General features: G+C 42.0%; 1 protein-coding gene across 1 annotated transcript in view; it reads right to left on the bottom strand.

Moving 5' to 3' along the window:
• LOC306844455 (protein kinase C alpha type) overlaps positions 1–23,444 on the bottom strand; it is a 154,703-nt gene that overhangs the window by 38,162 nt on the left and 93,097 nt on the right. Inside the window, exons 4-5 of the mRNA XM_079376606.1 lie at positions 4,527–4,638; positions 4,186–4,314 (exon numbers count right to left, since the gene is read on the bottom strand). Of these exons, the coding sequence (XP_079232732.1) occupies positions 4,186–4,314; positions 4,527–4,638 (241 nt within the window). The remainder of the gene's footprint in view (positions 1–4,185; positions 4,315–4,526; positions 4,639–23,444) is intronic.

Below are 23,444 nucleotides of genomic sequence, written 5' to 3'. Positions count from 1 at the left end.
GCCGTCATGCGGGCGGAGTCGAAAACCGTCCCCAGGAACGCGGTTCGTTGGCTGGGGGACAGGGAGCTCTTGGCTAAATTGATCCTGAGTCCCAAGTTCTCCAAGTGACTGAGGAGGAGGGACCTATGGGCTACCAGCTCTGCCTCCGACTGCACCAGAACGAGCCAGTCGTCGAGGTAATTCAGGACACGGATTCCCATCTGTCTCAGAGGGGAGACAGCCGTGTCTATGCACTTCGTAAAAGTGCGGGGAGCTAGAGCCAGCCCAAAGGGTAGGACCGTGTATTGATAAGCCACTCCCTCGAAGGCGAATCTCAAGAATCGTCTGTGATGGGGGGCTATCTGGATGTGAAAGTAAGCATCTTTCAGATCCAGCGAAAAGAACCAGTCCTCTGGGCGAATTTGCGAGAGGATCTCTTTCAATGTAGTCATTCTGAACGGCCGTCTCATGAGGGCGCCGTTCAGACATCTGAGATCGAGGATGGGCCGGAGGCCGCCATCCTTTTTGGGGATGAGGAAATAACGGCTGTAGAAGCCTGACTCGCTCTGAGCTGGGGAAACTATTTCTATAGCTCCTTTCACCAGAAAATTCTCTACCTCGGCTCGCAGAACGTGAGCCGAGGTAGATTGCTCGGCACTAAAGTGGAGACCCTGCCGCTGTACCGCGGGGGTCATCGAGCGAATTAAAGTGTATAACTTCCTTCTACCCAGCTCGTCAACGCCCTTAGAGATGATGCGGAAGAGCTCGGCATCCATCCCTGGCTTTGCTTCGCTGGGTTCGGCAGAAGAGGAGGGGGCGGGGTCGATGGTAGAGCCCGATATATCCTCCGCGTCAGACGCTATTAGAGACATGCTGTCATCTAATAGCTCGTCCTCAACAGCACCGAACGAGATCACGTCACTTGCACCAACCGAGGGACGCTGATCCGCATGCTCGAAGAGGACGGGGGAATCCTCTCTGCATAGCGGGGGCGAGGCACGCGGGGTCTGAGCCGGCGTTACCCAAGCAGGAAACACACTCTGAGTGGCCGTCGGCTTCGTGCAGATAAAGTCTGCACGAGACGCACTGACGGCCCGGCATTTGCAACAACGCCGCGATTGCTCTTTTAGAAGAAATTTGCTCTTCTTGAAGGCTCGCCGGATGGCAGCAGGGGACGAGCTGGCATCTGCTTTGATCGCTGAAGCGGCTCGATGAAGCGGGCTGGATCAGCGAAGATCAGGAAACAAGGCAGCCTTCCAATCCGCAGCAAGGCATTTCAACGGCGAGCGTTTGGAGTCCTGGATCAGCGAAGAAGTCATCGCTGAAGGAGAATTGATCTGTCTTGCTATGGCGAAGCGTCCGCTTATATAGCCAGATGACCCCTTTTGGCGGGCTCTGGCGGGCTTTGCCGCCATAGGCTGAAGACTTTTTCAATCACGCAGTGTGACTGCACGGCCATTGGTTCGTGCAGTAATAAAAAACGAACCAATGCCTCGTCAGTGGTACTGCACGAACCAATGGCCGTGCAGTCACACTGCGTGATTGAAAAAGTCTTCAGTCCTCAGAGAGAAAGGAGTTTTCCCCATAGCGTCTAGCGACGCAGTACGAGTGAAGTATCGACAGGGAACACATAATTTGGTTATGGCGAAAAGTGAAATGGTCGCCAACAAGGTGTTTTTGCGATGACTCCATTTCTGAAAATGTTTAGGTCCACAGACTATACAAGTGTACCAAGTTTCATGCTTTTATGAAAAAGTAAACATTATTTTCACACATCACCTGGACTACAAAGGCGGACAGTAACTAAGTATATTTACTTGAGTAAAGTAGAAAGTCGTTAGCAGCTTTGAAAATCAGTGGGTGATTTTTTTCCCTTCTCTAAAATGTGACTTTCTTTTATTTTCAGTTTATTAGTAAATAACTGTAAAATGATGCAATTTTTGTTAACAGGCTTTCATTCTGTTAGCAAGGCTTCGAAATAATTTTTTTAAAAATTTTTTACCAGATGTTGCCATTTTTTCAGGTTTGGTCTATTAAGGGTCTATAAAGCAAATACTTGCTTTATTCCTGTTTTTTGCTTCTGCATATTATAGAGCCAAATGGATAAATAATGCAGCTATAATTGTGTGGGTGTGTTGGTATAGATGTCAGATTGTGGTTTGTATGTGTGTCATAAAAAAAAAATTGTGTGTGTGTGCTTGTAATATTTGAGAACTAAACAAACTCTATTGTAAATCACAAATCCAAGCACTGTGTGCACCAGCAGAGTTTTGCTGGCATCTAATGGGGAAAATTTGGTACTGCACCCAAACAGAATTCTACTGAAAGCTAATTTTTTGAGATATCAACCTCAAATTTGGAACACAACAAATTTTCACAACAGATTTTCTAGCATGCTTAGAGTTCAATACGTAACATAAAATATATATTTTATATAAAATATTGTTCATAAAGAATTTTCATAAACTTAAACTTCTATAACATTTTTTGGTTTAATTTTTATTTTTTTTACTTCAATGATAATCTGCCATGGGCTTTCTTTAAAATGAGACCAAACTTAAGTCTGTGCTCCCAAGCTTCCAATTTTTATGACAGTTTTTTTTAATGGAGTAATATTTGACCAGCAGGATCTGTACTTTCACTCAAGTAATTGAGTTGTGTACTTTGTCCGCCTCTGATTTTTCCCCAACACATCCTTGCCAGAATTTGTTTTGGCTTTCGTGTTTTCATACTTGCTGAAGGTAATGATCGAACAGAAGTTTGACCAATAACATGCAGACATTGTACATAATGGACCAATCATGGTGTATGAGAAGATGGGATCTACGGTCAAAGCAATGTAAATACGCATACATATTAGGTGTGTTTGACTTAAAGTGGCGCGGCTCAGATGATCAGTGTTTGACATCAAAGTACCTCTAGAGCATTTTGAAAGCATAAGGAACCGTCTGCATGGTACTTTGATGTCATACACCGACATCATTGGTCTGCACATGCAAACAAAGCCAAAATCTAGATATTTTACACAATATAGAAATCCTGGCCAGGATGCTTCCGGGAAAAATGGCACATATGGTCACCCTAATATATGTGCCGTGGATGTTGCTTATATGTAATTATGATACATGTAATGACCATGCATGGCCATTGTTGCAACCTGTAGAATTTTTCACAACCTCTAATAATGTGTTGTATTTATATGTGAATGAATTTTAATTTTAAATCATTTTAAATGAATTACATCACATTGCTCCAAGTGGTGTGACTTCACAATAAGGCTCAAGCTAAAAATTTAATAAACTATTGTAGATTGATTATAAATAGGAAAAAGGAAATTATTAATTATTATTCTGTAATGATCTTTATGTTTTGACATAATTATGATATGCTGAAAAAACCGCTCAACTGATTTTTATAAAGTACAAGCACATTTGTGGCAAATGTACTGAGAATATGCAATATATTATTTTAACTGTAATATAGTGTGCACAATTAATGTTTACATTATATATGATTATTTTCCATGTCAATGATTCTTTTATCTTTTACTGTTACAGCTCATTTGGTTTCTATTTTTGCTTTTCTATATGCTATCTTTATGATGTACCAAATTATGGTGCATTCCTAAACAGCACAAAGTATAAAGAAAGCAAAGCATGCACAAACAAAAGAATACAAGTGTATTGGGACAGAACAGGTACAACTGGATTTAGAAACCATAGTAACACAATGTAAAGAGATGCATTTTCAAGTTGAGTTTTGAATTTAAAAGGTAAAGAGGTCATGGAGAGATTGTGTGAGAGAATTCCAAAGATGTCAACTTGAACACCATCAGCATTATTAGACAGTTCATGGTACATTTGACATTTTCAAGACATTACAAAATATTTGGCTAACAATATATTTTATCTGCATTGAGGAATTTGCTGGTCCTTCAAATCTTAACATTGTGAAAGGAATGGGCCAGAGAGTTCGGAACTAATGTCCAGTTGACATTAAAAAAAGTTGACGTTTGTTTGTAATCAGCATAGCCCTGAAAGTTGAGGGTGTGCTGGTAAAAGATGTGACTAAGTGGATGCACACAGTAAATAAAGAGCAGTGGATCAAATACAGAACCCTGAAGGACACCTTGGGAAACAGATATGGAACAGCATTTACATGTTTTGCAATGTTGCAGCATTGGTCACGAAAAACATGTCAACTCACCTGTGACATTCATTTTGTCTCCTATCACCTCGATCTTCAAGTAAACACGTCCTCGTCTCTCTGTGTGATCCATTCCACAAAGGCTTGGCACATTCATCACACACTGCTTATGGACGTTCATATCACAGGCTGTGAACGCACACAAATTTGCATGAAGCAGGAGATCCCTGATTTCAGTTTGACTTATTGAAAAACATAATATTTTAACATAATATTAACATATATTACAATAGTTAATCAAATGATTACTCCATATACTTTACATTGATATAGAAGTATCCCAAATAACCACTGATCCTAGAACCACCCCTCGTCAAAAAATAGTTTAGTATGGTACTTACAGTCACATTTCATCCCTTGGTGTATGAGTCCATACAGAAGTGATCCACAGTGGTCACAGAATGTGGGACTGCCATAGGTATGGATCTTAAACTTGTGCTTGCTTCTAGGGTCCTACACAGATGAAATGATTCAAAAGAAAGAGAGAGGGAACAGGTCAGGAGATTGAGTCTGAGGAAAACTAAAAGGCAGGAACAGCAGACTAAAGCACAACTAAATGTTCTCTATGCCTCTTTAACATTAAATATTTTTTCTTTAAAGGATTCATGAGATTTTAAAATTCATAATGTTAAAAATTCAATTAATCTGGGTCAAAATCGCATAGATTCCATGGTGATTAACTTCATTATGCCATGTGATGCCAAGTTCATCAAGTTGTGGTGTCATGCTGTGACACTGGCCTCTATACATGTGTGAATTGCACCCTGTCTACACCAAACATGAGTTAAGTGGTGTATTAAAAGCAAATATACCTGCAGAGTCACCAACCGCAATTAGATAAACCATTCTATTTTTGATGTACTACACTGCTTCTGACAACATGACAAATGGATTTGGAACATCTGCTGGAAGGTTGGAATGTGACATGTTCAGTGTTGAACAGACTCAAGTTGGAGAGGGGCATCACATAAGCATGGCTTAGGGTTACTTGCATGTAATTAAGCATAATTTATTGTTATTATAATAGTAAGTACGTTATGTGTAACAATGACACCTTGAAAAAAAGTGTTACCCCAAAATAAAGTGCTTGTAATTAAATTAAATTACAATTTAAAATACTCTGAATCAGATGACAGTTATTTTGTTACTGATTACATATAAGTCATACAATAACAATAAATTATTCATAATTTGTTGATTCGCCCTAATTTTTCTTTTACATCTTTTACATTTTATTTTCTATTATAGCCCACCCTTTATACACATTCAGAAAGTCTTCCAGTTTTGTGGGCATTCACACAAAGATTAGTCACTAGTCAGGAGGCTATAATTACATAGAAAATTGAGAGGCTACATGGCATTTGACCATTGAAATTACAAAAAGTGTTTTCTCAGCATTTCACCACTGCATCAACTACTGATGAACACATTCTTATTTATTTGAGTTATCACTCAGTAGGTTATTTAACCATGCATGTCTTTTGAAGGCTTTTGTCTTTCAGATACATAAAAATGCACAAATTCACATTATTTCTTATGTAAGGTGGAGGGTTTCAGAGAAACTTTGAAAACACGCTGCAAAAATCACAAGTGAATACTAGCCAGGTATATAAATACAAGGCAGTAAGCTCATTGGCTGCATATGCAACATGAACCAATGAGCTTGTGCCAAGTCGTTTAACTCTCTGAATATCATCAGTTACGTTAACCACCTGTCAGCCAGCACCATCTAGAGTTTCATGACTGAACTATACATATTTGAAGTACCCCTGAGATTAAGTTAATAATTAAGTATTACATTTCATGTTCACAGTTCCCCTTTCAGTCAGTCACTCCGAGTCACGTCGGATGACCGACGAAATTGGGATCTCGCCAGAGAGACCAATCCACTTCGAGTGTAACTAAACGAGCCAATGGACATTGGCATGCGATCATTGCATCCAGCTGCCGCTAATCACCGCGTGAGCATAAGAGGCAGCGGGTGCACCGCATTAATTCGGAGCCGAGCGGCGGTGCATCACTGCTGCTATCTTTCCTACGAGTGAGAAACAGCGAGCGCGAGTTGGCGTTACAGCGCAGCAGCGGTGGTCACGTTTTCCATGAGGACGGTCACACTAGGAGTGTGCGGTGGCCAGCTCCCCTGCGTGCTTCAGCACTGAAAGAGCAAATTTCTCTAAAAGAGTAACACTGGTGATCGCGTCTTTTTAAAGATGTCCTATCACCCGTGCGTTTCTGGGTGTGGTCGTTTCCTGGCGCCTCAGGATGGTCACGATTGCTGCCTCACGTGCCTGGGCATTCAGCACGCTGAGGAAGCTTTCGTGGATGGTTCATGTTCTTCTTGTGGGGACATGACCATCTCGGAGTTGCGTAATAGACTCCGTTATGTCAAACATGGCGGAGTCCCTCTGCCTCTGCCTCTGATCCAGCGTTCGTCCTCGCACCCGGGGTGACGCTGCGTCGGGTGGAGTCAGAGGTAATTAGAGGATCACAGTGAGGGCATCCCCAAGTGGAGCTCCTCACCCCTCAAACACTCCGCAGCCGGTGGAGCTGCCGAAGGAGCGTGCTGGACTGGGTGCACCAGGCACCGGCTATGCTTTCCCGGGCCGCCGAGAATGTCGGGCTCGTGTGGAATCCTCCACCGCGTCCCGATCCTTCGAGGTTGGACGAGTGGTTTCTTGGGGGGGGGTCACACTGGTTCTCAGCGCCCCCCTCCAGTGCCATTCTTTCCGGAAGTGCATGAGGAGCTTACAAGATCGTGGAAGGCACCTTTTACTGCCCGAAACAAATCTGGTGGCTCCTCCTCCCTTACCACCCTCGATGGTGGGGCCGCTTTGGGGTACGCGGGCATCCCCTCGGTGGAGCGGTCTGTGGCCATGCAACTGTGTTCAACAGCCGCTACCACCCTGCGGGGTGACCCGTGTCTACCCTCACGGGCCTGTAAGTATTCGTCAGGTTTACTGGCAGTGCTTATAGAGCCTGTGGGGAGGCGGCTTCTGCCCTCCACACATGGCGTTACTGCAGGTCCACCGGGCCAAAGCCCTGAAAGACCTGCACGAGGGTGGTCACGACCTGGCGGTTCTACATGAGCTGCGTGCTGCGACGGACCTTGCGCTTCGAGCGACGAAGGTGACCGCACAGTCTCTGGGTCGTGCGATGTCCACGCTAGTGGTCCAGGAGCGCCATCTCTGGCTGTGTCTCGCTGACATGAAGGAGCAGGAGAAGGTACAGTTCCTGAATGCTCCCGTGTCACAGACCGGCCTCTTCGGCGATGCTGTCGAGAGCTTTGCCCAGCAGTTCTCGGCAGCACAGAAGCAGACTGAGGCGATCAAACACATCATGCGCCGGAGGAAACCTGCTGCTCCCACCCCGGCTGCAGCCCCTCAGCCTGCTCGTCGCTGTGGGCGCCCCCCTGCGGCTGCCCCCGCTCCCGCGCAGCAGCCTTCCACCAGGCAGCGTCGTGGAGCCGGTCGCAGGCAGGACGCTCAGCCTGTCCAGGCCCCCGCCAAACCTGGCGGTAAGCGCAAGTGCAAGAGGCCCTGAGATGGGCGACCCAGAGATGGAGGAGACTGCTCGTCGGGAGATGGTGACCGCACCACTCCCTCCCCCGGAGGAGGGCCGGGTGGAGAATCTTTTGTTTCGTTTTGTTTGTGTTCCGCCACTGGCCCAGCAGCCAGCGGTACCCAAAACATCAATAAAAGAGCGATTTCCTCAATCTCTGGGTCTCAAGAGGAGGAGAGTGGTGAACCGTGCATCACGGGATCGCTTCCCTCCTCCTCTCTCGCCAGGCAGCGGGTGGTTGCCCAAGAGCACCCCGCCTGCCCATTCGTGGAACCAGGTAAGGGTGGTAGCACTCGAGTCCCCGCTTCAAGTCGTCAAACGCCAGGCTGTCACAAGCCTCAAGCCAGGTTCCTGAGTTTCCTCCCGCACGAGGAGGAATCAGGTGAGTGTTACACTACACACCCAGACCCCACCCCCGGCTGTCACAGGCCCCAGGGCGGGTCCCTGTGTTCCACCTTGCTGCCCCGCCGCGGGTACGTCGGTGGCCCCTCTGGCACGGTCTCTCGGAGCCTGGCTAGCGCTCCCCAGTCCGTCTCGGTGGCTCCTGCGGACCATCAGACTCGGCTACGCGATTCAGTTCGCCCGGCATCCCCCCAAGTTCAGGGGCATGCGGTTCACTTCAGTCAAGGCCGTCGATGCCCCTGTCTTGTGGGCATAAATCGCAGTCCTGCTGGCGAAGGACGCGATAGAGCCGGTCCCTCCAGCCGATATGAGGTCGGGGTTTTACAGCCCTTACTTCATTGTGCCCAAGAAAAGCGGTGGGTTACGACCGATCTTGGATCTGCGAGTTTTGAACCGTGCACTTCACAAGATGCCGTTCAAGATGTTGACGCAGAAACGCATTTTCGGGTGCGTCCGTCCCCTAGATTGGTTTGCAGCGATCGACCTGAAGGACGCGTACTTTCATGTCTCGATTCTTCCGCGACACAGGCCATTCCTGCGGTTCGCTTTCGAGGGTCAGGCATATCAGTACAAGGTCCTGCCCTTCGGGCTGTCCCTTTCGCCTCGCGTCTTCACCAAAGTCGCAGAGGCGGCCCTTGTTCCCCTGAGAGAACGGGGTGTGCGCATCCTCAACTATCTCGACGACTGGCTCATACTTGCACAGTCTCGACAGCAGTTGTGCGCACACAGGGACCTGGTGCTCAGGCACCTCAGCCAGTTGGGCCTTTGGGTCAATTGGGAAAAGAGCAAACTCGTGCCAACGCAGAGGATCTCTTTTCTCGGCATGGAGTTGGATTCTGTCAATCAGACAGCACGCCTCACCCAGGAACGTGCTCAGTCGGTGCTGAACTGTCTCAAGACTTTATCAGGCAGGACAGCGGTCCCACTGAAACTCTTTCAGAGGCTCCTGGGGCATATGGCTGCAGCTGCGGCCATAGTTCCGCTCGGTCTGCTCCATATGAGACCGCTTCAGCACTAGCTCCATGGCCGAATCCCGAGGTGGGCGTGGAAATGTGGTACTCACCGGGTTCAGATTACACCGGCCTGCCGCAAAAACTTCAGCCCGTGGTCAGATCCCTCGTTCCTTCGGGCAGGAGTGCCCCTGGAGCAGGTATCCAGGCATGCTGTGGTATTCACAGATGCCTCGGCCACCGGCTGGGGAGCCACGTACAACGGGCACGCAGTGTCAGGGGTTTGGACGGGTCCCCAACTGCGTTGGCACATCAATTGCCTCGAGCTGCTGGCAGTACGCCTTGCCTTGGGCCGCCTCAGAGGGCGCCTCCAGGGCAAGGACGTTCTGGTCCGTACGGACAACACTGCGACCGTTGCGTATATCAACCGGCAAGGCGGTTAACGCTCCCGTCGCATGTCACAACTCGCCCGCCACCTCCTCCTCTGGAGTCAGAAGCATCTGAGGTCCCTTCGTGCCATCCACATCCCAGGAGTGTTCAATCGGGCAGCCGACGAGCTGTCTCGAGCTGCACTTCCAGGGGAGTGGAGACTCCATCCCCAGGTGGTCCAGCTGATTTGGAGTCGGTTCGGAGTTGCTCAGGTAGACCTGTTTGCATCTCCGGAAACCACCCACTGCCAGTGGTTCTACTCCCTAACCGAGGCAACGCTCGGCACGGATGCACTGGCACACAGCTGGCCCCTGGGCCTGCGCAAATATGCCTTCCCCCCAGTGAGCCTACTAGCACAGACACTGTGCAAGATCAGGGAGGACGAGGAGCAGGTCTTGTTAGTGGCTCCATATTGGCCCAACAGGACCTGGTTCCCGGAACTTATGCTCCTCGCAAAAGCCCCTCCCTGGCCGATTCCTCTGAGGAAGGATCTGCTTTCTCAGAGACGGGGCACCCTCTGGCACCCGCGTCCGGACCTGTGGAAACTCCACGTATGGTCCCTGGATGGGACGCGGAGGTTCTAGGTGACCTACCCCAGGAGGTAGCACTCACTATCGCTTCAGCACGTGCACCGTCCACAAGACGGGCCTATGCTCTGAAGTGGAACCTGTTCGTCGATTGGTGTTCCTCTCACCGTGAGGACCACCGGAAATGTTCGATCAGAGCTGTGCTTTCCTTTTTGCAACAAGGGTTGGAGCGTAGGCTGCCCCCCTCCACCCTTAAGGTTTATGTTGCTGCCATTTCCGCTCACCACGACCCCGTAGAGGGGAAGTCGGTGGGGAAGCACGATCTGGTTGGCAGGTTTCTTAGGGGGGCCAGGAGGCTAAATCCTCATAGGTCTCCCTCCCTACCCTCTTGGGATTTGGCATTGGTGCTAAGAGCCCTACAAATTGTCCCCTTTGAACCTTTACAGTCAGTTGAGTTGAAGTTTCTCTCTATGAAAACCCTACTCCTGACTGCATTGGGCTTGATCAAGAGGGTGGGGGACCTGCAGGCATTTTTGGTTGACGAATCGTGCCTTGAGTTTGGGCTAGCTGACTCCAGTGCAACACTGAGGCCCCGGCCCGGCTATGTGCCTAAGGTTCCTACCACTCCCTTCAGGGTACAAGTAGTGAACTTGCAAGCGCTGCCCCTGGAGGAGGCAGACCCAGCCCTAGCTTTGCTCTGTCCTGTACGCGTGCTGCGACAGTACGTGGATAGAACTCAGAGCTTCAGGACCTCAGAACAGCTCTTTGTCTGTTACGGAGGACAGCAGAAGGGGAAGGCTGTCTCCAAGCAGAGGATGGCCCACTGGATAGTGGATGCCATCACCTTGGCCTATGAAGCACAAGGTGTGCCCTGCCCGCTCAGGTTGCGTGCTCACTCCACTAGGGGTGTCGCATCGTCCTAGGCGCTGACTCGTGGTGCCTCACTAGCAGACATCTGTAGAGCTGCGGGTTGGGCGACTCCCAACACGTTCGCTAGGTTTTATAGCCTACGTGTCGAACCGGTTTCCTCCTGTGTTCTCACCTCAAACGGGTAGTGGCACTGAGAGGCCCGGCTCAGAGTCGGCTTGCGGCGTCCTTACGCCTAATTCTCCAGAGAGTTCCTTAACCAGGCAAACCCTGTCGAGTCCTCCAGCACTCCGGCGTCCGGACGTGGCGGAGCGTCCGGCACCATGCCTTTCAGCCAATGAATTCTTGAAATCTGGTGTGAGGCTAGTGCCCATATGAGACACCCTGTCGGGATCCCATATGTGTATCCCACGGTATGCTTATTAGAGCCGTGTTTCCCCTGGCAGACCACGCTCTGCCATCTCTAATGATGCAGCCTAAGCCATCTCAGAGACTTCCATGTGCTATAGGGCCCTATGGGGTTACTTCACATGTCTAAATGTCACTTAACCCCCTCTGGGAGGAGGTGACTCCGCAGTGTGCCTCTTCCAAGCGGAAGGGCACGCTTCCCAGTTATCGAAGTCCTACTGGTGGGTTGCTCAAGGAACAACAGTAGTTGACCTTCTCTGTGTAGAGCCCGGTCCTATCGTCTGCCTTATAGGAAGGATCAGGAGGCCTACACAGAGCACTGGAAGGGGCAGCTTCTGTGGCGCTTTGGTAGGGATCCCAATTTCGTCGGTCATCCGACGTGACTCGAAGTGAACCGACTGAAAGGGGAACGTCTCGGTTACGTATGTAACCCTCGTTCCCTGAAGGAGGGAACGGAGACGTCACGTCACGTCCCGTCGCCACAGTCGCTGTACCACCGCTGAGCTGCCGGATCACCGGCTCGGCTCCTCAGCGAAAGCATGAATTAATGCGGTGCACCCGCTGCCTCTTATGCTCACGCGGTGATCAGCGGCAGCTAGATGCAATGATCGCATGCCAATGTCCATTGGCTCGTTTAGTTACACTCGAAGTGGATTGGTCTCTCTGGCGAGATCCCAATTTCGTTGGTCATCCGACGTGACGTCTCCGTTCCCTCCTTCAGGGAACGAGGGTTACATACGTAACCAAGACGTTCTCTGGCTTTGGTTGGTTGTCACATGATATGCAGGTAAACAAATAACAAATCTTTTATTTAGTTTGATGTTATTTTCACAACTCAAATACCCCCTGCAGTTCCTTCATAAACCCCAGTTTGGGAAATCTTGACGTAATGTTTGAGGTAACTCATGTTGTCAGTAACAAAAAAATTGAATATTTTCTTTTTCTTTGCATATTTATCTCAATTTGGTACAAGATCATGTTTGCTTTGGGTGTACAGCAATACACAATAAAGCACCATATAAAATGCCAAATTCATTCATTCATTCATTCATTTTAATAATTTGGAATCAGTAATGGACTACAATTTGTAAATAATTTGTAAGTAAACTTAAATGTAAATCATACAGGTTTAGAAAGTGATGAAGGTGAGTAAATTAGGAAACACTTTATTTTAAGGTGTCCTTGTTACACGTTACATGTACTTACTATTATAATAACAATTAATTATGCATAATTACATTAATTACAAGTAACCCTAAACCAAACCTAATCCTAACCCTAACCAGTAAGTAGATGTAGTTAATTAATATTACTCAGTATTTAAATGTACTGTATAATGTAATTGCACTGTAACAAGGAAACCTTAAAATAATGTGTAACCGATCATTATTAGGTAATGATATAAATATGATATAAAATGTTATATCATTAATAATGATATAACCGATCATTATTATTATCAGGCCTATGCATGGATCCAACTCCATCATCAAGTTTGCTGACGACACCACAGTGATTGGCCTCATCAGAGACAACGATGAGACTGCCTACAGGGAGGAGGTACAGCACCTGGCTGCATGGTGCGCTAACAATAACCTGCTCCTCAACACCAGCAAGACAAAGGAACTTATTGTGGACTTCAGGAAGAAGAAAAGTGGAACGCATGACCCCATCCACATTAACGGGATGGTTGTTGAACGTGTCTCCAGCTTCAAGTTCCTGGGAACCCACATCTCGGAGGACCTGACCTGGACCACCAACACATCAAGCCTAATCAAGAAGGCTCACCAACGCCTCGTCTTCCTTAGGACACTGAAGAAAAACCACCTGTCTCCGGCCATCCTGGTTAACTTCTACCGGTGTGCGATTGAAAGCATCCTGACCAACTGCATCACAGTCTGGTATGGGAACTGCACAGTTGCTGACCGCAAGGCACTGCAGAGGGTGGTGAAAACCGCCCAACGCATCACAGGGACACCACTTCCTGCCATTGAGGACGTCCAGAGAAAACGCTGTTTACGTCGCGCTCGCGGCATTCTTAAGGACTCATCTCACCCTGACCATAGACTGTTTAACTTACTGCCCTCTGGGAGGCGCTTCAGGAGCCTCCGAACAAGGACAAGCAGACTCAGGAACAGCTTTTTCCCTACAGCTGATTCCCTACTAAACTCTGCCCAATTATACCCCCCTCACACACCACTACAAACTCTTCACCCCTCCCCATCATTAAATCGGTTAAAAAACAAAACAAAAAAACATCCACACACTGAGTACTATGCACTGGAAATGTTTATTTCTATGCACTTTTAATGTTCATTGCACTAGTGTTTATATATCTTAATGTATAGCTTATTCATATCCATTTGTAATTATATTCATAGTTTTTCTCATAGTGTACATACATTTACTGCACAATCCATCTGTATAGTATGTTCATATCACCCATCTGTATATCATACTGATAGTATTTAAAAATTGTAAATTATGTCCATAATACTACTGCCTTATCTGTATATTCTGTACATATGTAACATATTGTAGGCACTGTATATCCTGTACCTCTGCTTATTGCACTTCTGGTTAGATGCTAACTGCATTTCGTTGCCCTGTACCTTACATGTGCAATGACAATAAAGTTGAATCTAATCTAAAATTATTATTAATACAGTTTTTTTACTATAAAAAATGGAGTGTGCATATGTTTTTGTAATCTTCTATTGACTAAGGATTACTTTCTTTTTTGTACTTTTGAGATACAATACAACAGATGAAAGTAATTAAATTGGGACTATGCAACAATCAAATCAGCTTGAAATTCATGTCATTTAGTCAGTTTAGTCATAGTTAGACTACATAACTTTGGCAATAATAAGGATAATAGTGACTGAAATCTGGGAATCAGGACAAAATAATGACACCATATGGCATATTATATAATGGGACATAAATTATGATGCATTATATGTAGTGCTGTCAAATGATTAATCGCAATTAATCGCATCCAAAATAAAAGTTTTTGTTTACATAATATATGTATGCGTACTGTGTTTATTTATTATGGACATATAAATACAAACACATACAGTATATATTTTGAAAATATTTACATGTTAATATTTTTATAAATTGATATCATTATATTTGATATTATATATAAATATATTTAATATATAAACATGACATATTTTTCTTAAATATATACATGCATGTGTTTGTATTTATATATACATATTAAATAAACACAGTAAACCCTCATATATTGTGTAAACAAAAACCTTTATTTTGGATGCAATTAATCGCGATTAATCGTTTGACAGCACTAATTATATGTCATATTGTCATTATGTCTACCTTTGTAAAATGTCTTGAAAAAAGTTGTGGCACATTAAAGATTGTGGCTCACTTTTAGAATTCATCAAAAACAAACGCATTTGCTTTAATATCCCAGTGCTATGATTTTTTTCCAGATATTTTACAAAGGCAGAAAATGTATTCTACAGAGGATAAATAAGTGAATGTTTGGTTTGCCTTAAATCCTCAGCAATGATCAGTTTTAATATAATTGCTTACACTGTTCCCAACACATTATGAAGATGAAAGGACAATCCAAGGTCTAATCCAACATAATGTAAGATGAGTTTTATTTCAGAGGCCTGGCCATAGTCAAACATTAAAGACACTCCCTCCCTTCAGAAAAGCATCCATTATTAAAAATGCATGAATAATTCATGGACGGTTAAATATAATTAGCTATAATGGCTTACTACAACATTTAACACTTGCATCTTTGTTGCTCCGGAAATCATTAAAATGACCCAATAAGGCCATTAAAATCCCACTAAAATCAAAATGGCCATTAAAATCTAATAGTATGAAAGCCTCATGCCTTCTGAAACTAATGTGCTTTCTCCACATCATCTAAGTTGCAGACAGGAGGACAAAATACAAAGTACAAGTTCTGTCATCAGTAATGGCCTAGATCCAGGTTTCTCAAATGGAGGTTGAAAAGTTGAAGAAAAGCTATAATATTAAATTATATTGAATGTAAAGTAAATAAATAAATAAAGAGGGCTATATGATAATCAGGATATAGTATGATTATCAAAACAATACAACAAATTTAACAAGCATTTGGGAATGTGCAATGTGCACTAGGTTTACTTTATTTAAACATTTGGGTAACACTTTATTTTGATAGTCCACTTTAGACATTCTACTAACAGTAAGTAACTTTGCAACTCCATGTCAACTAGCAGTCATTAGAGTATTAGTAGACTGTCTGCTTTATATCTTCTAGCACTTTATTTTGATGGGTTACAACATACAACATACTGACTATGAGAAACTTTGCAAGTAACTTTGTCCCAAACTTGCCTTCACTTCACTTCACTAAATAAGACTTATTCACAAAATATCCGCCAGGGGGCGCAAAGGGACACCTTTTTTGCACCTCTTTTTGGGTGTGCTGACAGTTGTGAGGTAGGTAAAAATAGATACATTATAATTTATAAAAATATAAATAAAAATGAACAGCGCACTTAACATTGGCATTATATTTATGCCATGTAATTAATCTTTGATATAGTCGAACTTGAATACACCTCTTCTATGATTAGCATGTTTTTATGCTTGAATTAAAATGTATTTTCAAAATTAAAAATGTCAGGGTGAAACAGTTTTCCAAGTATCAAAATGAAGAAAAAACTAATTTAAAGAATACACTTCTTGAAAAGGAATCCTTTCAAGAAATGTGGAGAAATGTGGATAGTGATAGTGGAGAAAAGAAAAAAAAGTTCAGTCATTCATCTACCAATTCTCAGAACCACTTTTCTGGGTGAGGATGCTGGAGCCTATCCCTGTAGTCTTGGACTACAGCTGGGGAAAACATCCTGGACAGAAGGCCAGTCTATCACAGGCCTAAATCTGCTTTACTGCTTATTAATATTATACAAATTCAGGAAATGCAAATAAAGCAAGAGATAATCTTATAAAGCAGACCTGCAGACCCTAACCCTGCTTGACAAGGTCAACAAGTCTATTAAAATATCAGATAATTTGATCTTTTCAGCGAGGTTAGTTCAGGTTGTAAAATGTCATGTGAAGCAATTGATCAAAAACATAATGGCTGACAAATATGAAGTAGTTTGTGGCATTCAGAAAGAAAGAATGAATGAATTAATAATTTAAATCATAACCAATTATTTTCTTTGTGTTAAGACAGATCTTTAAGATCGTTAAGAGACATCTTTGTGTACAAAACAGTTTTTTTTCTAGTAATTTACAAAACATGAACATGCTACAAAGGCGGCAAGGGAAGAAACAATGTCATTTACTAAATGCTCCAGAATAAACAGACCTAAAACCATCAGAATGAGGGCTAGAAACTACTCACTGGGGGAAAGGCAATGGAAGCATTACTGAAGTGCCAGTTTTTCATGCAAATATTTAGTTTTAATCCACAGTCACTTGTTGTCCCAGAAGAGATGAGAATGAGTGACTGTCGAACTGAGAAAAGACTAGTTACCTAAATCATCTTTATTCAGTGCATTAAATTACTTTTACTGATTGCTACTATTAGCATCAGTGTTCAGATCCGAATAAAGACCAGCTTTCATCCCTGTACCTCTTTGATTAAACAGTGGATGGAAATTCTCTCTCTCGGTCAGCAAAAGCATGAACAATTGCACAAATTTAGATTTGAATTTTTAAATCACCCTGATGTGATCACAAGCTGCAGGCTGTACACTGTTGTGATCATACCTGTCATTTAATGATTTTCCAACAAACTCACAAAATTGACACAAAGTAATCTAACTTCATCACAAACCACTGTCATGATGACCAGATTATCAGCTCGGCCAACTCCATAAAAATGATTGATATGTGTGAAGCAGCAGAAATACAACTGTCAGTTGCAATTTGCTTTTGGAGTGAACACAATAAGACAATGAGTTCCTTTTTAAGGCAAAAAAGCAAATTAATATGTTGGAAATATAAGTTCTATATTTTCCCACTTTGCAGGTGTTTGCAAAACTTGCACGTGGATTCCAAGGAGTGCCTGAAACAAAGACCTGTACAAGAAGCCCAGAATCTCTAGTAATGCCTGTCAGCCAATATCAAAATGCTCTATTAGGGACTGTTAGTTGTGTGGGTACAATAACTGAGATGTGACGCTAGCACGGAGTATAATGTGACAGTTGAATATATTTTAGATCAAAGCGGTAAAGGGAGGGGAGTGGGTGGGCTGTATTTCTTTTGAGGCTTGTGTTAATTAGCCAATCCCTCCATCCTCTGTAGTTTATTATTAATGCATCACTCAAGGTGTGGCAGCTATAAACCTGACTTCAGTTCCTATATTGCAGTGGATAAACTGGATTTATTCCCTTACAACCGGTACAAGATTGTGTGTGTGTGTGTGTGTGTGTGTGTTGTAATTATGTATGTTTGGGTGTGTGTGGCAGTTAAAATGCTTATAATATCTTTGTGAACTAAAACATTTCAAGAGTTTGGGAGGCGTTTCACATAATTAGGAGGAACACAAAGCCTGCAGCATATGGCTTCATTGTACAATCTCATGACAACAAATAATATTCTTGAAAACAATGAATCAAATATTCTGACAGTAAATTAGTTGATTGCACTTTCCCGATTAATATTAGATCACAAGGACAAATGCTACAGAAGCTGATGACGTAATACTTTGGAGTAAAAAGGTCTGTGCTCTTCTTCTTGAGAACAAAATTTGAACTGCATAATGACACCAATTTATTAACACTATTATTGAACTAAAACGAATAAGTATTCTACCTTCTGCAGGGCTGCTTACAGCTGAACTGAACTCATTTAATAATGTATTAACTTTGCAACACAGTTACTAAACTTAATTTGAGCTGGATAATGGCACTATTATCTTCTGTAGAGCTACTTTACATTTTAAAATTGAATTGGTTTCATAATCTTCCAACATTAACACTGTAATTTTACTGTTTTATCAATGTAAAGCTGCTGTATTATATACACACCAAAAAAAATCAACTTGACTCTTATGAAAAAAAGGAAAAACAGTGTGTTTGATACCTTGGTCATTCATTTCAACCATTCACTACCATGTGTGCACACAAACAAGTACATATACATTAGCAACAGACAGAGGGGAGGGGGGGGGGGGGGGGGTGTGACAGACACTGCTTGATGCACTGTAGGTGGTACAGGCAGAGACGTTGCAAGCCAAGGAAGATGTGTGTGTGAGTGTGGAAAAGGCATCTAAATATAGTCCCTGCTGCAGCTGTAGCCTGTGATATAAGGTAGAACGTTCTCTGGGTTCAGCCAAACTGTGACACATGGCTACGTTTAGACTGATGCCACTTCCTCACTGAATAGCCTTTACATCGTATAGCGGCTATTTCATTATTCAGAGCCCCAGTGTGTGTGAGAGGATAAAGGGCCTATGCCGTGTGTTGCAAGAAAACAGAGTGCATTTCAAAGCTATTCAGACTTTGCTATGCTGCATCCTTATACTCAGGGCTGTCATTAAGTGGGGAAAAGCGGGGAAAGGTGGTAATGATTTCCGTGATCTACAGCCATGGGAGGCCCACAGAGATTTCAGCCTGGGGCGATAGAGACTAATGTTGTCACAGTACCAACATTTCAGTAGTCAGTAAATACCAGTAAAATTTCATGGTGCCAATTTCAGTACCATACCAAAATCAATTTTAACAGTTTAATTTTAAAATATTTTTTTCCCACTGGAAAATAAAAATATTAAACAAATTAAATGTGTTAATTATTAATCCTATTAATACTTATAAGTAATACATTAAAACATTATGTAGCCTTTAAATATTGTTCAGTTAAGTAAACTCTATCAAATGAAAAGTTAGCAACAAAACGAAAAACAAGTAAACATAATATAGCTGCAAGCAGCGATGACGGGCCCAAGCCGTCAGCATACGCCACCCCGGTGGCATCGATAAAACGGTGCCCAGCGAGCACAAGCATCACAGTAACCCTCTGGCAGTTTGGTTTTAAGGGATACGGCAATTAAAGGGTTAATCCAAACCATCAACTCTGTGAAACACACACACACACAGAACAACATATAAAACTTTCAATTCTGTGAAAATATATTTTTCATTGGTAGTTCATGTTAGTTAATGCATTTACTAATGCTAACAAATGAGAAATTATTATAGTTACCAAAGGTTTTAATGATTTATTTTTCCATTAACTAACATGAATAATTTTTTCTAACACAAATGAATAAAGTAAAAAATATATTGTTAATATTTAATGTTATTTGTGCATTAACCAATGTTAAAAAACAACATTATTTAACTGTTGTTAGTTAACATCATTAATAAATATATACGATTTAATGTTGATCAAAATCAATTCCAAAATGTGTTAATATATTATTACATTTTAAAGTTTTATCTTTTGAACATGACTATTTTTCTAATATTAAAAATATTTTGTTCATTGTTAGTTCATTGTAAGTTCATACTATCAATGAAGAATTAACATGCTGTAAAAAATATATTTTTCATTGTTAGTTCATGTTAATTAATGCATTCCCTACTGTTAACAAATGAGACTTAATTATAAAGTGTTATCAAAACCTTTAATGCTTTATAAGCATTTTTTAAGGATTTTATTGAGAAGTTTAAACAGACCCCCTCTCTCTCTCTCTCTCCCCCTCCACACTCACTGAACTCACACAGTCAGTCACCCACCCAGTCACCCACCGCACACATTAGGAGCGCAGTGACAGGAGATCTCTGATAGTTTTAATTTTCTGCTCTCCATAGTGTATTGTAAATTCATGAAATTAATCACATATCCTCAGACGGTCTTGTTCTGTGTATGTAATTTTTTATGAAGTGTTTGGAAGCTGCTCTTAAAAGATAAAAAAAAAAAAAGTGTTATTTTTTACTGTAACTTTAATAAATTGCCATTAAAACACCGTTCAAGATATCCTAAATCGGTCCGCAATGAAGCATCTTCAGTATCTTGGAAGCATGTGAAAAAATGTTTGGTGTGAATTTTTGGTTTCTGCTTGAAGGAGTATGAATTTGTTTACAGCCCGTTTAAAAAAAAAAAACACATAAAAAAAAAAATAGCCGATTTCCTGTTGGTCGTAGCTAATGTCTGTAAATTAGAAAGTTGTCCAGATTAATAAGAACAATTTATGTACCGAGTTTGGTGTCTGTAGCTATCATTATATACATAATCATTTATAATTATATACCATTTAATGTTGATCAATATTAATCCAAAATGTGTTTATATATTATTAAATTTTAAAGTTTATCTTTTGAACATGACTATTTTTCTAACATTAAAAAGATTAATAAATGCTTTAAAAAAATTGTTCTTTGTTAGTTCATACTATCATGGAAGAATTAACATGCTGTAAAAATATATTTTTCATTGTTAGTTCACGTTAATTAATGCATTTCCTAATGTTAAGAATTGAGACCTTATTATAAAGTGTTATCAAAATCTTTAATGATTTATAAGCATTTTTTAAAGATTTTAAAAAACAGACCCTCTCTCTCTTTCTCTCTCTCACCCACTGCCTCAATCCACACAGTCACTCACACAGTCACTCACACCCCACCCCTCCCCACCCCTCACTCAGCTGCAGGCTGACAGGACCTCTCACTCAGATGCTGGCTGGCAGGGAGCTCTAACTCAAAAGCAGCTCTGATAGTTTTTTAATTTTCTCCTCTGCATAGTGTATTGTAAATTCATGAAATTAATCACATATCCTCAGACTGTATTGTTCTGTGTATGTAATTTTTTATGAAGTGTTTGGAAGCTGCTCTTAAAAGATAAAAAAATAAATAAATTATCTTTTTTACTGTAACTTTAATAAATTGCCATTAAATCATCGTTCGAGATATCCTAAATCCGTCCGCAATTTAGCATCTTCAGTATTTTGGCATCATGATAAAAAATGTTTGGTGTGATTTCCGTGTTTCTGCTTGGAGGAGTATTAATTTGTTTACAGCCCGTTTTTAAAAAAAACCCACATTAAAATAAATATAGCCGACTTCCTGTTGGTCGTAGCTAATGACTGTAAATTAGAAAGTTGTCCGGATTAATTAGAACAATTTATGTACCGAGTTTGGGGTCTGTAGCTAAAACTAACCCCCTCATTTTTGACAAAAGGTGGCGCTATAGAGTGCCTCTTCCACGCCCGTTTATGAGCTTTTTCCAGTGTCTAACTATCATTAATACTGATATGTGTGTTGAGTTTCATGACATTCTAAACATGTTATCTGCCTCAAAATCACCAGAAACGAATTTTCAACTTTGACACGTTGCCATGGCAACATAATTTTAGATATCAATATTCCCTTCACAGTTTTACATCGGCCGTGTTTTGACATTATTCTGGTGAAGTTTGAAGCAAATCGAGTAAAAATAAGATGCTGAATTCAAAGCATTTTGAAAACGACACACTTCCTGCAGCCAGTTGGTGGCGCTATAACTTTCAGTCATAATAGTCACATCTATCCGATCGGCATCATACAACGAACAAATCACTGAAGTTTGATCTACATCATACAATGTATGTGGACGTTATTAGGCATTTCCTGGGTCTCATTTTTCGCCATAACTTCATCGCCTCGCCACGGGCAAACCGTTCGACATATCAAAAATATCTTCGCAATTTAGCGTCCCCAATGTCTTGAGATCATGTTCACCTAGTTTGGTGGCAATCGTATGGAAATCCTCAGAGGAGTATATCAAATTCCAGAGCATGCGCTTTTTAAACAGCCCTGAATAGCCGACTTCCTGTTGGGCGGAGCCTAAGACATGCAGCGTGAAAGTTGTTCAGCTCAATGAGTTCTATATGTGTACCGAGTTTCATATGAATACGTGCAAGTATGTGTGAGCTATACATCAAGTTTTCTGACAATTTTCCAGGGGGCGCAGTAGAGCCCCTGTGCCACGCCCGGGTCCCAGCCTCAGCGGCGTCCTAATGGCCGCAGGTTCCAATGTGCGTGCCGATTTTCGAGAGTTTTCGGGCACGTTAAGGCCCCCAAAAGTGCCCGGATGATTGAAAAAAATAAAAAAAATAAAAATAAAATATAGCTGCGAGCAGCGATGACGGGCCCAAGCCGTCAGCATACGCCACCCCGGTGGCATCGATAAAACGGTGCCCAGCGAGCACAAGCATCACAGTAACCCTCTGGCAGTTTGGTTTTAAGGGATACGGCAATTAAAGGGTTAATCCAAACCATCAACTCTGTGAAACACACACACACAGAACAACATATAAAACTTTAAATTCTATGAAAATATATTTTTCATTGGTAGTTGATGTTAGTTAATGCATTTACTAATGCTAACACATGAGAAATTATTATAGTTACCAAAGGTTTCAATGATTTATAAGCATTTTTTAATGATTTATTTTTCCATTAACTAAAATGAATAATTTTTTCTAACACAAATGAATAAAGTAAAAAATATATTGTTAATATTTAATGTTATTTGTGAATTAACCAATGTTAAAAAACAACATTATTTAACTGTTGTTAATTTACATCATTAATAAATATATACCATTTAATGTTGAAATCAATGTTTTAATGTTTAAAATCAATTCCAAAATGTGTTAATATATTAAATTTTAAAGTTTTATCTTTTGAACATGACTATTTTTCTAATATTAAAAATATTTTGTTCATTGTTAGTTCATTGTAAGTTCATACTATCAATGAAGAATTAACATGCTTTAAAAAATATATTTTTCATTGTTAGTTCATGTTAATTAATGCATTCCCTACTGTTAACAAATGAGACTCAATTATAAAGTGTTATCAAAACCTTTAATGCTTTAAGCATTTTTTAAGGATTTTATTGAGAAGTTTAAACAGACTCTCTCTCTCTCTCTCCCCCTCCACACTCACTGAACTCACAGTCAGTCACTAACCCAGTCACCTACCGCACACATTAGAAGCACAGTGACAGGATATCTCTGATAAGTTTAAAAATTTTCTTCTCGCCATAGTGTACTGTAAATTCATGGAATTAATCACATATCCTCAGACTGTCTTGTTCTGTGTTTGGTGTGAATTTGTGGTTTCTGCTTGGAGGTGTATGA

Source organism: Barbus barbus (genome assembly GCF_936440315.1).
Source record: "Barbus barbus genome assembly, chromosome: 25".
NCBI classification, from domain to species: Eukaryota; Metazoa; Chordata; class Actinopteri; order Cypriniformes; family Cyprinidae; genus Barbus; species Barbus barbus.
The sequence above is the reverse complement of the archived record's forward strand: the minus strand, read 5'-3'. Positions and strand labels throughout refer to the sequence as shown.